At 40.4% G+C, this 16,249-nt stretch overlaps 1 protein-coding gene across 6 annotated transcripts in view; it reads left to right on the plus strand.

Moving 5' to 3' along the window:
- The window catches only part of LOC140479668 (nucleoprotein TPR-like), a 152,657-nt gene that overhangs the window by 40,449 nt on the left and 95,959 nt on the right, over nucleotides 1-16,249 (plus strand). For all 6 annotated transcript variants that reach the window (XM_072573618.1, XM_072573620.1, XM_072573619.1 and 3 more), the window contains exons 19-24: nucleotides 350-484; nucleotides 2,975-3,103; nucleotides 4,071-4,233; nucleotides 4,897-5,063; nucleotides 9,536-9,688; nucleotides 14,373-14,489. In XM_072573618.1, coding sequence (XP_072429719.1) covers nucleotides 350-484; nucleotides 2,975-3,103; nucleotides 4,071-4,233; nucleotides 4,897-5,063; nucleotides 9,536-9,688; nucleotides 14,373-14,489 — 864 coding nt within the window. The remainder of the gene's footprint in view (nucleotides 1-349; nucleotides 485-2,974; nucleotides 3,104-4,070; nucleotides 4,234-4,896; nucleotides 5,064-9,535; nucleotides 9,689-14,372; nucleotides 14,490-16,249) is intronic.

Below are 16,249 nucleotides of genomic sequence, written 5' to 3' on the forward strand. Positions count from 1 at the left end.
GGAGCCTGTCACACAATTTGATGCATATAATCTTGGAGGTATTCCATAGATTTTCGGATGTCAAAGGTGCTTATTATTTGTGACTTGATTGTTATTCTGGATTCCGACCCCAACATTGGGAAGCTATGAGCCAAAAGAATTTTAATGGGTTACTTTCCGTATTAACTAACATATGGATTGTGAACATCCTAAAATTTCCCTCACCAAATGTGTTTGCTAGCTCATGTCCACAAAAGCATCAATTTAACTTTTAAAAAGTTGGTGCATTGCTTTAGTTGTGGAAAGTAGAAAGATCAAACCATTTCCAATTTTTTATTCTTTTGTCTTTCTCCAAATCTCCAAATGAAAGACTCGTGGAGAAAATTTAAGAAAAGAGCAAGAGTTGTTGAAGATGATTGAAGTGCGTCTTACCCAAGAGCGAGATTCAAAGTTTGCTGCGCTCAGGGGTCAGAACTTGCTGCTAACAAATTTGCAGTCTATTCAGGTACACTGGTATTGAAACCTCTTAATTGGAACCAGGCTCTGTTTGCATCTGTGTGTGTGTGAGAGAGAGAAAGAGAGAGAGAGAGAGATCTGATTAAATGTCACTGAGTTGTTGATGTTAGCTGAGAAGATGAGCCTTTTTTGTTGTGTGCTTTGCCCACATTTTTCAAAGCAGCATTATGATGTTTAAAATATTCTCTCGTGGACCGTATGTATGGTATTTTTCATAAAATTTTCTTATGGTGCAATGGTAGTTTCCTGACTTCTGAGCCAAGAAAGCTGGATTCATGTCCCACCTATTTCAGAGGTCTGAACAGATTGATTAGAAAATGGATATATTTTTTTAAAAATGCTCTCAATTTACTATTACTTTTCACTTGCAATTTCCAAGAGGACAAGTTGTCCCCCTCGAGTTCTTCTTAATGGCGTTAGTTAATTTTGTACACTGGATGACAGATTTCAAATTTGGAAATGAACTTCATCATGGTTGTTGAAAACTTAGGCGAGATTTTACAGGTTGGGGTAAGAAAATAACAAGGACAAACTTAGCTGCTTTGACTTTGCCGGTGAATTCTTAAACATATTATATCCCAAGTAAAATAACTTGCCTACATCTAGTACAATTAGACTTTTAACCCATAATTCTATAAACATTTGAAGTGGGGCACTCAATAATGGATTTGTCTCCCATCGAGCAGTTAGGCCCTTTCTTTGATGCCAATAATTTGGACTATGGTGCTGGGCTCTTGCCCTTGTAGTAAAAATGTATTCGATCATTCTTTAGTCGATTTCCCAGGATCGGGGTACTTCAAGTCACACTGTCCAGTGAGGTTAGTTTTAATCATATACTGCTCTGTATGTTAAAATCATGATTGTCCATCCTTGTTTGTTTTTTATCCAGTAAATTTCCACGATGTGAAGGCCTCTTTATTAAAATTACTGAGGAAAAATTTGACCTGCTGCAGGGTTCAAGACATCTCCTCTGGTCTGGAGATGAACTTGACATGGGAGGAAAGAGATCCAGTCATCATCAATTTTGATACTAATGATATTGATAGGACTGGGGAGGAGGTTGTGCTGAAAGATTTTGAACACTTGAAAGCTAAATTAAAGAGCAGATCCTCCCAAAGTAATCAACTTGGGCTTACTTCTCAACAAACTGGAATTGAGTAAACCAAGTCCTGCAGTTAAATGTCTGACTTGCAGCTTGATGTAAGAGGAATGGGTTTCAGTTCACAAAGCACTTGACAGCAGAACTGGAGTGGGAATGAGCTGTTTCCATTGTACATCCTTAATTTTAACCATTCTGGGACTAGTGCGCCTGTGAATCATCTAACAGGCCAGGGCAAAAGAGAACTTTGAATTAATTGGGAGAAGGGATATTTAAGTTTACAAAGGATAGCAATATGGTGGCATTGCAAGGCAGCTATTTTGATAGTGATAGCCAGAGTAGAATAGAAAGCAACAGTGTTACAAGCATTTCTTGCAATGAAAGCAGCAAATAGGCGTAAAAAGGCAAGATTAGTGACTATTTTCATAAATGCACATAGTATTTGGAACCAAGTAAATGAATTAACCATAGTAATAAGCACATGTCTCATTAAATGAGACATTGAGAAAATAGACCAGTCATGTCTGAAGGATGTCATGGCAGAGCGTTTAGAAATACATAGTGATCAAGCAGAGTGAGGGTGTCTTTGTGAGAAGGAAATCATGTCTGACAAATGTATATTTTTTGAAGTAAACAACTGGAGGCATAAATAGGAACCAGTAGATGTAATATATTTGGTATTACAAAGGGTGATTTGATAAAGTACCAGATACAAGGCTACTTCACAAGTTAGGGGCCTCTCGTGTTGAGGGGTAATGTATTAACATGGATAGCACATTGGTGACCTAGTAGAAGATAATAGGGAGCATTTTCAAGTTCGCAGACCTGTGACCCAAAAATAGATATTGCTGGAGAAAGCTCAGGTCGAGCAGCATCTCTGGAGAGAAAACAGTCAGCATTTTGAGTCCAGTGCCCTGAGAACCATGGGCTAAATGGCTTATTTCAACTCCTGTATGTATGGACTTATTTACGAGGCACTGTTTTGCCTTACCTCGAATCAAAACCTTTACTTCATAAGATCAAATATTGTTGTCTCTGGCTAGTCTGAAACTTTTTTTCCCTTGAAAGTATGGCTGTTGTGCCTCTTGGTTTTCATTTTAAAAGGTTGGCAAACACATTTTCTTCTCTACTGTGGTAGTTTTCCAGGGCATGCTAACGTAATGTCAATCTTAAAATTGTCAAAAGCATTTTTTTGGTCCTCCTGCATGGTATAATCAGTTTGGTGCATATAGGCTAATGTTGGTCATTATGCAATATGCATAAGTTTGGAATGCAGTTTTTATATTTTTATGGTGTACGTTTTTTAAAAGCAAGCTGATGTTGAGCTTTTCTGAGGTCAGGAATTTTTGTGTTAATTTACAGTTTTTGTTTGATATGTAGTTGACTCTGGAACGTGCAGAAACTGAAACTAGGCAACGTTTAAACAGCCAAATTGAGAAACAAGAACATGAAATAGAGAAGCTGAAAAAGAAAGTGGATCAATGGCATTCACTTGGCAGAAACCAAGATGTAAGTATGTGAAAACTACGATTGGATTTATGAATGGTAGGAATCGATTAGCTTAGATGGCTGGTTCATAATGCACTGATGTCAACAGTGTGCATTTAATTCCTGCACCGGTTGAGGTTACCGTAATCGCTCCTCAACTTCTCTCCTATTAAACCACAATCAATTGTCTCTTTGTAATGAGTGAGCAGCCCTACAGTCTGGTAAAACTGTGGCAATTTTACCTCGCTGGTAATTATAATGGGTAACATTTGAAGCTCAAGGATCAAAAGATTATGTTAATGGGAAATAGAATTTGTACAGCAGGTTCTATTCCATGTGGTCATAAAAGCAGGTTAAATGGTGGGAATTGCATGGGGTATGACTCACCTATCTGACTAGTGCCCCTCACTGTGTACAAAGCACAGATGCTAGCCATATCCATTTGCCTACATGGGTCCAATCCAAAACATTGAAGAAGCTTGATGTCATCCAGGACAAAGTAACCCACTTGTTTGTACTTCATCTCACGTATTTAACATTGACACCCTAAACTACAGATGTGTAGTGGCAGCTGTCTATTATCTGCAAGACAGGCTGCAACAACATAAAGTTGCTTAAACATCACTTTGCAAACCTGTGACCACCACCACCTAAAAAGACAAGGAAAACTGATGCATGGGAACATACCTGTAATTTCCTTTCGAGGCCGCATGTCATCCTGACTTGGAACTAGATTCCTGTTAATTCGCAGTCATTAGGTAAGATTCTTTGAACTCCCTTCCTAACAACACTGCGTACCTACATCTCAAGAACTGCTGCCTTCTCGATAGATAGTAAACCTGACTGAGTCAGTGACTTCCACATCCATGAATGAATGTTTAAAAACATTATGACCTCACACATCAATTCTGCACATTTCTGAAATAGGTTATTCTACATATGCTTTCTGAAGCTGACTGTTAATTTCTTTTTTTAAACCTTTTTAAAGATTCAAATTCTGGAACTCAAGAAGCAGCTTGAAACTGAATCTAATCTCCACATGAAGACTAAGGAACTCCTGAAAAATGCAGAGAAAGAAATTAATACCTTGAAGTTATCCCTTAACAATGTTGAAACTGAACTGGCAGAGATTAAAGGAGGCGATTCTAAAGGTAAAACATATGATTATGGCAGGTATATTTGTAAGTTCATCTTGATAATTATTGTGTCCTCCTCTGCTTCAGGTTCCATTCGTAGGTTGAATCTTGCGAATTATTAACATAAGTCCATGTGTCTCTTAAAATTGGGAACTTGGCACGTGCCATTTTATGTCATGACTTCATTGTAACTGTGAACACTTTGCCCCACTAAAGTATCTTTTGTGTGCAACTTTTGGTTTTCTGTAATTTCTTAATCCGTTTCTTCTCAGGCTAGAGAAACTAATTGCAAATATTTTGAAATATTATCTAAATGAACTCCAATCATGCATTACTGGTTATCAGACATCTACCTTAGACACAAAGTTGAACAATCCGCAGATAAAAACAAAATACTCTGCTGTAGATCTGAAAGAAAAAGAAAACAAACAGAATACATTGGATTTTTTTCAACATAAAATCACATTTGCTGATCAAATTTTTTTCCTCTTGCTGTCTCCAACATAATTAAATCCTTAATCACTGTGTGGAGCACCGTTTGGAAAATCATTAGGATGTTGGGGTAATAAACACTTGAGAAGCTATTCATAGGAAGAAATTGACTCCTACTGGATGTGACCTATTCAATTAAATTTTAGATTATTTAGATTTATACTTGTAACTCTGCTCTATTTCCAGGAAAATCTAATACAGAAGATGATGTTGATGATCTCCAAACACAGCTTCGACAGGCTGAAGAGCAGGCAAATGAATTGAGAGAGCGTCTCGAGACTACTACAAGCAATGTGGAAAAATACAGAGACATGGTTATTGATCTGGAGGAGTCCCTTAGTAAGGAGAAGCAGGTTAGTGACTTACACTTCACCTCTTGAGAGCTAAAACAGTTGTGATGGATGTGAAGAGAAGTAAACTGCTATTGCTTTTAGAAAGGGTACTAGTAAAAGGTTCACTGTTCCTTCAATTGCAAGTTATGGACTTCATAGCCATTTTAAGTATGCTGCTTAAGTGACTTGACAGACCAATTATATTCTGTATTGGAAGGATCTGTAATAATGAATGCCATTCAGCCAAAGATAAATAGTCATGATTTGGAGATGCCGGTGTTGGACTGGGATGTACAAAGTTAAAAATCACAAAACACCAGGTTATAGTCCAACAGGTTTAATTGGAAGTACTAGCTTTTGGAGCGCTGCTCCTTCCACAACCACCTGATGAGGGAGCAGTGCTCTGAAAGCTAGTGCTTCCAATTAAACCTGTTGGACTGGAACCTGGTGTTGTGTTATTTTTAACTGAGGATAAATAGATTCTTTTGCCTACGGCACAGTAGAATGTGACAGCTTGGTATGTTCATGACCTTTCTGAACTGATCCCGGATATAATTGTCCTCCAGTCTTTTACAATCCCTGGATAAAGCAATAACATGCCAGGAAATCAATACCCATGGAAAGACTCTCAAGATTTCACATCTTAAGAAATTTTTGCTGGACAAAATACAGTAAACCTAACATACACTAAGTATTTGAATAATGGCAAAATACTTCAGATTCTATCATTCGATGCAAGCAAAGAGAATGCCAGAGATTCTCAAAATGTCTGGCAGTACCTGTGGAGAAAGAAATAAAATTAACATTTTGAATTCAGCAGAAGTGACTTATATAGACAGTCAATAGACAATAGGAGTAGGCCAATTCTGCCCTTCGAGCCTGCACCACCATTCAATATGATCATGGCTGATCATCCTTAATCAGTATCCTGTTCCTGCCTTATCTCCATGACCCTTGATTCCACAATCCTTGAGAGCTCTATCCAACTCTTTCTTAAATGAATCCAGAGACTGGGCCTCCACTGCCCTCTGGGGCAGAGCATTCCACACAGCCACCACTCTCTGGGTGAAGAAGTTTCTCCTCATCTCTGTCCTAAATGGTCTACCCTGTATTTTTAAGCTGTGTCCTCTGTTTCGGGACTCGCCCATCAGCGGAAACGTGTTTCCTGCCTCCAGAGTGTCCAATCCTTTAATAATCTTATACGTCTTAATCAGATCCCCTCTCAGTCTTCTAAACTCAAGGGTATACAAGCCCAGTCACTCCAGTCTTTCAGCGTAAGGTAATCTCGCCATTCCAGGAATTGCCCTCGTGAACCTACGCTGCACTCCCTCAATAGCCAGAATGTCTTTCCTCAAATTTGGAGACCGGAACTGCACACAATATTCCAGCTTAGTATCATAAGCAAATTTGCTAATGTTATTACTAATACCATCTTCTATATCATTAACATATATTGTAAAAAGCTGCGGTCCAAGTACCGATCCCTGTGGTACCCCATTCCGAAATGGAGCCATTTATCACTACTCTTTGTTTCCTATCAGCCAACCAACTTTCAATCCAAGTCAGTACTTTGCCCCCAATACCATGCACCCTAACTTTGCTCACTAACCTCCTATGTGGGACTTTATCAAAAGCTTTCTGAAAGTCCAGGTACACTACATCTACTGGATCTCCCTCGTCCATCTTCACAGTTACATGCTCAAAGAATTCCAGAAGATTAGACAAGCATGATTTCCCCTTCATAAATCCATGCTGACTCTGATCTATCCTGTTACTACTATCCAGATGTGTCGTAATTTCATCCTTTATAATAGACTCCAGCATCCTTCCCACCACTGAGGTCAGACTAACTGATCTATAATTTCCTGCTTTCTCTCTCCCACCTTTCTTAAAAAGTGGTACAACATTTGCCACCCTCCAATCCACAGGAACTCATCCTGAATCTACCGAAGTCTGGAAGATAATCACCAACGCATCCACGATTTCTCGAGCCATCTCCTTCAGTACCCTGGGATGTAGACCATCAGGCCCCGGAGACTTATCAACCTTCAGACCTAACAGTCTCTCCAACACCAATTCCTGGCAAATATAAATTCTCTTCAGTTCAGGTCCTTCAGCCACTGTTACCTCAAGGAGATTGCTTGTGTCTTCCCCAGTGAACACAGATCTGAAGTACCAATTCAATTCTTCTACCATTTCTTTGTTCCCCATAATATATTCCCCTGTTTCTGTCTTCAAGGGCCCAATTTTAGTCCATAATATAGACTATAATATGTAATATATATTATAATAAAGTAATATAGACTAAATATTATTTGGGCAACTAACACACTAGTCGAATGGGTAAGTGGGCAAAACCATTACACGTGCAGTGTAATGTTAATGACTGTGAAGCCTTCCTTTTTCAGTCTCAAAAAAAACAGGATGGCAGCAGTGATAGATTTGGAAATGATGTCCAAAGGGGCCTCTATGTCTTCGTACACTTGTCATTGAGAGCCACAGGCAGGAGCAGTAAGCAGTTAAGAAGGCATTTTATGATCAAATGATACATTGGCCTTCATTGCAAGAAGGTTTGACCCAGAGGAAATGGTGGAGGTTGGTATGATGACAACATTTAAAAGGCATCTAGATAGCTATATGAGTAGGAAGTGTTTAGAGGGATATGGGCTAAATGTTGGCAAATGGGACTAGATTAATTTAGAATCTCTGGTCAGCATGGACAAGTTAGACCGAAGGGTCTGTTTCTGTGCCGTATATCTCAATGACAATATGAGCAACAAAGTCTTGCTGCAGCTATGCTGCCTTAGTGAGAACATACACTTGGAGTATTATTGCAATTTTCTTTAACCTAAGCAAAGATCTACAGGAATAGAGAGTGCAGCGATGGTTGGAATGGGGAGTCTTCAAGGAGAGATTAAGTTGTTTGCGCTTGTAAACTCTGGAGTTTAGCAGCATTAGGGGAGATCTCATTAAATCATAAAAGCGGACATGGCTGGACAAACCACGCCAGGATATGCAGAACAAAGGGTCACAATCTTGGGATATGTGGTAGGCTATTTGGACTGGGATGAGGATGAATTTCTTCAGTAGTGAACCTGTGGAATTCTCTATCACAAAGCTGTGGAGGTGAAATTACTGAATGAGTTTTGAATTGTTTGAAATCTATAAGTGTTGAGGGGAATGGGGAGAGGGGAGTCAATATGATGTTAAGACAATGGATCAGCCATAAACGAATTAAATGTTAAACAAGGCTTGATGAGAAAAATAACTTATTTTCCACATTTCTACAGCAAAGGTATTCTTTGTGTTTTTGACACAATCTAAAACCATTGGCTGTGTTTATATTATGCTGTATTTTTAGCACAAATGCTCCCACCTGCCAGGATGAATCTTCGAGTGCACTTTTAAATCAAGACCCTTTTCACTTCATCTTCTTGAGCATTAAAAATGGACTTTCTGTAGCAAACTACCTTCCAGTAATTCCTTGTTTCCTTCTCTGCAATTCTTGTTTCACTGAGTAGGGTTTGAGCCTCATCAGTACTCTAGTTGGAGATAAATCCAAAAGCAATTCTTTCCTTTTGGGTGGGCATAGCAGTGTGGGATTTGGTGGAAATCTTTTAATGTGACTATCTTGAGTGTTTGAGTGTCTGGATGACAGCATAGCAAGCTGCTTCCTCCTTGTATCACTCACTTTGAATAAACCTCTATCTCATAACATGGAGCTCGCATTTTTTTCCCCAGTTAGATTTGGTATGAAGTCACGTGGGTGTGTGACTGGGGAGATCCTATACAAGGCCCCATTTCCTCCTCCCAGCGACTAAATTTTAGATTAAATAAGGAGATAAGTTAAAACAACTCTTGGACGGTCCATCACTTGTAACAATTTGGTTGGATGCACTTTTACGTCATAACAAAAAGTAGTGTTCAGGTTTCCACATTTTGTAAATGTTCCCTTTAGTATTCTGAATCAGGAAATGCTGATGTCAGCAGTCCCTTAAATTTGCATACCTAATTTACAACTTAACCCAGACCAAATCTCTCGTTCTAGCACTTGAGCAACTTGCCTGTTGGTTTAAGTTGAATAATAATGATTGTCCAATCAATTCTGGTGTAACACGATTGTTCTTGTACGATCTCGTATTATATGAAAATTGTGCAGTAACTGCAGCCTTTAAACTAATGGGGCCAGAATCATGTTTTAGCCAAAACAGGTAAGGAAAGTTCGCACTCTACAAATAAACATGTAAATTTCCTCAATCATATTAAAACCAATCCACGTTGAAGGAACATGTATTATAGCAGAACCAACTGTATGTCCGACCATGTAAGGCTTCAAAAAAATGATTTGACTTGGTCGTCAGCAGTCTGTTTTGTGGAAAGCAACTGGTATTTGAGTTGCATACTGCTGGTTTTGAAAGTAAATTTAATTGTTCACACCATTTGTGGTAAATTGAAATACTGTCTTGATCTGTTCATTCATAATCAATTCTCAGGTTACCGAAGAAGTACGCGATGCTGTAGAAACACGCTTCAAAGAGGCAGCAGCGTACCAAACGCAATTAGAAAAGCGCATGTTGGAAGCAGAGAATGAGAAACAAGCTCTCACTGATGAAAAACTGAAAGCTATAGAAAACCTGGAACAGCAGGTAATGGTTATTTATTGGAAATAGTTAGTTATAGATTGCAGTTAAAGTATGATGAATCTATTCATAGGTTAATATGTTTTTAAAACAGGAAGGCTGTTGATCTCACTGAATTTGTTAGTAAAACATTCACTTGTGCATTTAAGTTGCTAACTTGCTGTTGATTCAGTATCAGTGGGTGCGTCAGTCTTCACCATTTAAATGTAGACTAAAATTCAGATTCATCTAAATTAGGTTTAAGAAATTGTATTGCAGTAAATGTTCTGTCTAGGTATGATTTAGAATACTCAACTTCAGACATTTTAAGTGACTTTGTTTACAATCCTGTGTTGTTCTGTCAGGACCATTAGGGGATTTTGCTGGAATCACGAATTCAGTTAGATTTATCCAAGATGTGTGAAATGTTGCACGTAAACTTCTTATTTAGTATTACTAACAAAGAGAAATTTGCAAATTACTCAAAGTGCACAGGAATTTAGTTCAACAACTAAAACACCTTATTTAGAGGTGGGAGGCATGCAAGATAAGATCTGCCTTGGACATTTATTTAAAAGCTACATCAGTTCAGTAAAACAAGATCTTTTCTTTCTAAAAAAAATTATAAAAAGAAATACCACCATTTTAAAAAAAAAAGTAACATATACGAAGTTTATCTGGATTGGAAAGAGAATATGAGTATTAAAAGAATCACCTCAAATAAAAATTTGCTTTCTCTGTTTGAAAGCAGTCAGCCCAGCAAAAATATAAACTGGAGTTTCAGCCCCTACTTTAAGACTTCATTATTAAAACAGGATTTAAAAGTTTGCACATAGATAAAAAGGGTCAAAATTTTCACTCGAACAACTAACAAAGTCAAGTCTTGGATCAACTGAGACTCCAGCATTTTCAACTTTATTCTGATTCATCTTTTTAAGACCCTAATTATCTGTGCAACAACCTGGATTCATGGTCGGCAAAACCGGTCCAGAAATAACTGCAATTGTCTAGCAATAACGGAGTTAGATGAGCTGTCTAACTATCTAGGATGGCATGGTGGCTCAGTGGTTAGTACTGCTGCCTCACAGGTGACTGTTTATGTGGACTTTGCATGTTCTCCCTGTCTTCATGGGTGTTCACTGGGTGCTACGATTTGCTCCCACAATCCAAAGATATGCAAGGGAGGTGGATGAGCCATAAGCTTCAGCCATAGGTTAGGTGCTAGCCATGATGTGGAGGTGGATAAGGTTAGATGTTACACTGCATCAAGTTATCGTCTGACCGGTTTATTCTTAGCACAAGCTTTCAGAGTGCTGTTCCTTTGTCATGTACACCAGGTATCGTGTAAGTTCTGACCTAGTTTAGGTGTGCTAACCAAGGGAATTGCAGGGTTACAGGGATAGGGTGAGGTGATTGGTCTGGGTAAGATGGCCTGGGGAGGGTTGGTATGAAGTTGTTATGCCTAATGGCCTGTTTGCGCACTAGGGATTCTATCAAAATTAGTTATTTAGCTGTTTCATTTCACCTGGTTAATCTACCATTTGAATTGTTTTTACTAGGCCTAACCAATAGCAACAGGCTCAGTTTCTGATAAGGCCATACGTGTTCAATGTTTGTTTTTGCAGAACAAAAGCAGACTATTTGTGTCCGATCTTGTTTGTGGAATGAGTCACGTGATTATTCACTAACAAACTGGTGGCAGTGGAGTAGACTGTATGAGCTCTTGTTCCGTGCTTGTCCTCTTCATCTGCACTCTTTGCTTTTTACTCCTTTTTCTCAGACTTACCTGGTAAAGAGAGCTGTTTGGCAGGAAGTGGCTTTGATGGGCTGCAGAATGGCAGTGGTGTCTTCAGAGGCTGCGTAGCTACAGTATGGGTCAGTTGGCCTGTCAAGCCTGGAGCGGGACTCACACTTGTGCATGGAGTGGGCCTCTGGCGGCAGCATGGCATGGGCTGGGAAGCCTCATGTGGGGCCCTCAGCATGGCATGGGCCACAAAGCCCAGAACAAAGCCCTCTTTGTGGCATGGGATGGGATGGGAAGGCCAGAGTAGGACTCTGACAGCAGCATGCTGGAGCAGCGGAGAAGGAAATGTTGGAATCTTGTTAAGTTATCGTCTTTATTTTATTACAAATTAATGTGCATGGTGCTTATGTATGGCGATGATGCACACTTTTCACTGTATGTTGTGTTGAATACATGTGGCAGTAAAGGATATTCTATTCCATTTCATTTTATAGACAAATGAGTTTTTATTTCCTTGTAAGGTCATGTAATTAATTATTGATTTACTCGAAGTTGCACTCACTCCATTTGCAAATGGTCAGAATAAAAATCCTGTAGGATGTAACTCACTTTTTGACTGCACAAAGCCTGTTCATTGTCAACAAGGCTCAAGTCAGGAGTAAGATACAATACTCCCCAGTTGTCTGGATAAGTGTAGCTCCAGCAACACTCAAGAAGCTTGACACCGTCCAGGATGAAGCAGCCTGCTTGATTGGCACTACATCCTCAAGCATCCACTCCCTCTACTACTAGTGCTCAGGAGCAGCAGTGTGCATTATCTACAAGATCCACTGCGGAAATTCACCAAAGATTCTAAGACTGAAAAATGTGTTGCTGGAAAAGCGCAGCAGGTCAGACAGCATCCAAGGAGCAGGCGAATCGATGTTTCTGGCATAAGCTTATGCCCGAAACGTCGATTTTCCTGCTCCTTGGATGCTGCCTGACCTGCTGCACTTTTCCAGCAACACATTTTTTCAGCTCTGACCTCCAGCATCTGCAGTCCTCACTTTCTCCTAAAGATTCTAAGACGACAGCTTCTAAACCCATGACCATTTTCATGTGAAAGAACAAGGGCGGCAGACACATGGGAACACCACCTTTGTGTTGCCCTTCAGGCCACTCACCATCTTGACTTGGAAATATGTCACCATTCCTTCAGTGCCACTGGGTCAATGTGCTGGAATTCCCTTCCTAATGATATGGAGATGCTAGTGTTGGACTAGGGTGTACAAAGTTAAAAATCACACAATACCAGGTTATAGTCCAACAGGTGTAATTGGAAGCACTCTAGCTTTTGGAGTGTCGCTCCTTCATCAAGTGGTAGTGGTAGGTCCTACCACTACTACCTGATGAAGGAGCGATGTTCCGAAAGCTAATGTGCTTCCAGTTAAAACTGTTGGACTATAACCTGGTGTTGTGTGATTTTTAAAATCTCCCTTCCTAATGGCATTGCAGGTCAATCCACAGTAGATGGAATGCAGCAGTTCAAGACAGCTCGCCACCACCTTCTTGGAGGCAGCTAGGAACAGGCAATAAATGCTGATCAGCCAGTGATACTTGTATCCCACACATTGAATTTATTTTAAAAAGTGCTTTTTAATCCGAGTACCCTTGTCATCAGAAGATACTCTTGAGGAGCTGCACTCATCCAGGCAAGTGGGGAATATGCCAACTTAGTCCTGACTTGCGTCTTGTAGAGGATAGACAAGCTTTGAGGAGTCAGGAGATGAGTTACTTCCTGCAGGATTTCTATTCTCTGACCATTTGCAAATGGATATGTTGCCAGTGAGTGCAACTTCCAGTGATTTAATATTCAAGTATATGACCTCACAATTAAATAAAAATTCATTGGTATACAAAATGAAGTAATCGTTCATGTGATCCCACAAACAAGATCTTGGACAAATAGTCTGCTTTTGTTTTGCAAAAAAGCAAACATTGAATATGTGCAGAAATTGCTAGAAATGCTCAGCAGGTCTGGCAATGTCTGTCAAGAGAAATCAGAGTTAACATTTCTGGTTTGGTGACTCTTCCTCAGAACTGGATTTACAGTATCCACAGTTCTTTTGGTTTTTACCTGGTATTTAATTCACTGCCACTTCTAAGCATGCCCACCTTGAAGTTCTGCTCCTCTCTACAATGGGATTTCCATTCCAATTTTTTTTGTCCATGTACATTAATTTCACTGTTGCTCATAGTGTTTGAACAGGTATGTGCTAAAACTCGTTTCCACAGCCACATCACATTTGTAAGTGACTGCCTCTGCCTCTGGCTCAGCCTCTCCCCATGTGGATTCCAACTCATGTTTTATCCCTTATGCTTTGAATCTGTCACCGGTATCTCCATGATGATCAACATTCCACAGACTGTTGCTATCACCACATCCTGAGATCTACGTTCAGTGCCATGCGTTGTCATCTCAACCTCCCTGTCCAACAGCATTGCTTCACGCTGGCTCAGGGCTGCACCACTTTGCAGTTCTTTGCAAGTAACCCTTCCTTTTCCCCCCCCCCCCCCGCCAACTTTCAGGCATCAAGGCACACAAGATGGACCAACTCAGGGATGCCCATGGCCCTCAGGAACCTTCCTCCCCTCCCCTTTCCTCTAACCCCATCCCCTCCCACACCCTCACCTTCTGTTGTATGTTCACCATCGCTCCCACATTTCTTTTAAAAAAAACAATTATGAGGAAGAGTCACTGGACTTGAAATGTTAACTCTGATTTCTCTTCACAGATGGTACCAGACATGCTGAGCGTTTACAGCAATTTCTGTTTTTATTTCTGATTTACAGCATCTGCAGTTCTTTCAGTTTTTCTTAACCATGTATAACATTTTGAGAAACCGAGCGTGTTTGTGCCCAGTTATTGGTTTTGGACGCTTATGTATCTTTTGTTCTAATGCAATGTTGGTTTTCCAAAAATTGCAGATTTGTGAACTAAGGAGGAATTTGAAAAGTCTCCAGACTGAACTTTACGATGCTGTTCAGCAAGCAACAGCTGCTGCAACCAATGAACAGCAAGCCAGGGCTGACTGTCAAGAACAGGTTTGTGCAACTATATTGCTATTTCTATTTTATTAGTGGACAATTAAGTGGTAACCAAGGATCCACTTGTAAGGGACAAAATTATCACAAGTAGAGCATGCAAAGCAAGATTTTAAAAGCTCAAGGGTCAGTGGGAGGTTGTGACATGTTGGATTCAGACATGGTTTGGCAAGAAACAAAGATTATGCATGGTAGATAAAAATGTTAATTGTGTTTCCAGAGGCTTGAGTATTGGATCTTTTATTTATAGTATGTATTAATTATTTAGTCTTAAAGTCAAGCAGCATGTTGAAGAATTTTGCACTTTGACTAAAAATTGTCAATGTGAGAAATCTGTAGATTGCAAAAGATTTCAATGGACTGAACTCTTAAGGAGAAAAGAATCAAATTAAATACATTTCTAGAACCTGAAGATAGTGTTTGGGAGGCTAAATATTGCAATGAATAGATAATAGCAAAAGGATTCTGAAGTGTGGAGAAATGGGGGGGACCTTGTTCACAGAACGCTGAAGGTAGCAAGGCTTGTGGAAAAAGTGATTAAGGCATGCACCTGGCCAGTCAAAGGAATTGGCAAAATCTGCTAGAACATACAAAATACCAGATTGCAACTAGTGCAGAGCGCATTTCTAGTTGCTGCATTACAGGAGTGATCTGATTACATTAGGGACGATGAAAAGGAAACTTGAGTTTGCCAGGAAAAGTAAGTTTGGACTACATGGTAAGATCAGATCAGAATGGAGGATCTTTATTTAGAACAACAGATGCTGAGGAGAGATTTGGTTGAAGTATGAAATGACAGGGCCTAAACAGAGTGCACAGGATGGACCTATTTTCATCGAGATCAACAAGTTGCAACGTGGTGCTAAGAGGATTGCGGAGAAGTTGATTCATGGATGTAAGTTTGCTCACCGAGCTGGAAGTTTCATTTCTGACATTCGTCAGTGTACTAGGTAACATCAGTGAGCCTCCAGTGAAGCGCTGGTATTATGGCCAGCTTTCTGTGTTTGTGTTTAGGTTTCTTTGGTTGATGTCATTTCCAGTTCTTTGCACCTCCACCCTCGAGGCCCCACCTCTCTAACTGCAACAAGGACAGAACCCCCCCCCCCGGTCTTCACCTCCCACCAACCTCTGTATACATGGCATCATCCCCCACCCTTTTTGCCACCTGCAAACAGACCCCACTACAAGAGATATATTTCCCTCCCCACCCCTATCTGCTTTCTTCTGTGACTACCTCATCAGGTCCACGCCCACTAACAACCCACCCTTTCCTCCTGGCACCTTCCCCTGCCACCGCAGCCATTGCAAAGCTTGCACCCCACCTCACCTCCATCCAAGGCCCCAAATGAGCCTTCCACATCCACCAAAGTTCCAACTGCACTTCCACACATCATTTACTGTATCTGTTGCTCCCAATGCGATCTCCTCTACATTGGGGAGACAGGGCGCTTACTTGCATAGCACTTCAGAGAATATCTCTGAGACATTCGCACCAATCAACCCCACCACCCCACAGCCAAACACTTTAACTCCCCCTCATGCTCTGCGGAGGACATGCAGATCCTGGGCTGTCTCCATTGCCACTCCCTTAACACCTGATGCCTGGAGGAAGAACGCCTCATTTTCCGCCTCCGGACCCTCCAACCGCGTGGTATCAATGTGGATTTCACCAGTTTCCTCACTTCCCTTCCCCTCCTCCCACCTTACCTCAGTTCCAACCTTCCAGCTCAGCACTATAATGACCCGTCCCATCTGTCCAT

The sequence above is a fragment of the Chiloscyllium punctatum genome, chromosome 7, assembly GCF_047496795.1.
Source record: "Chiloscyllium punctatum isolate Juve2018m chromosome 7, sChiPun1.3, whole genome shotgun sequence".
NCBI lineage: Eukaryota > Metazoa > Chordata > Chondrichthyes > Orectolobiformes > Hemiscylliidae > Chiloscyllium > Chiloscyllium punctatum.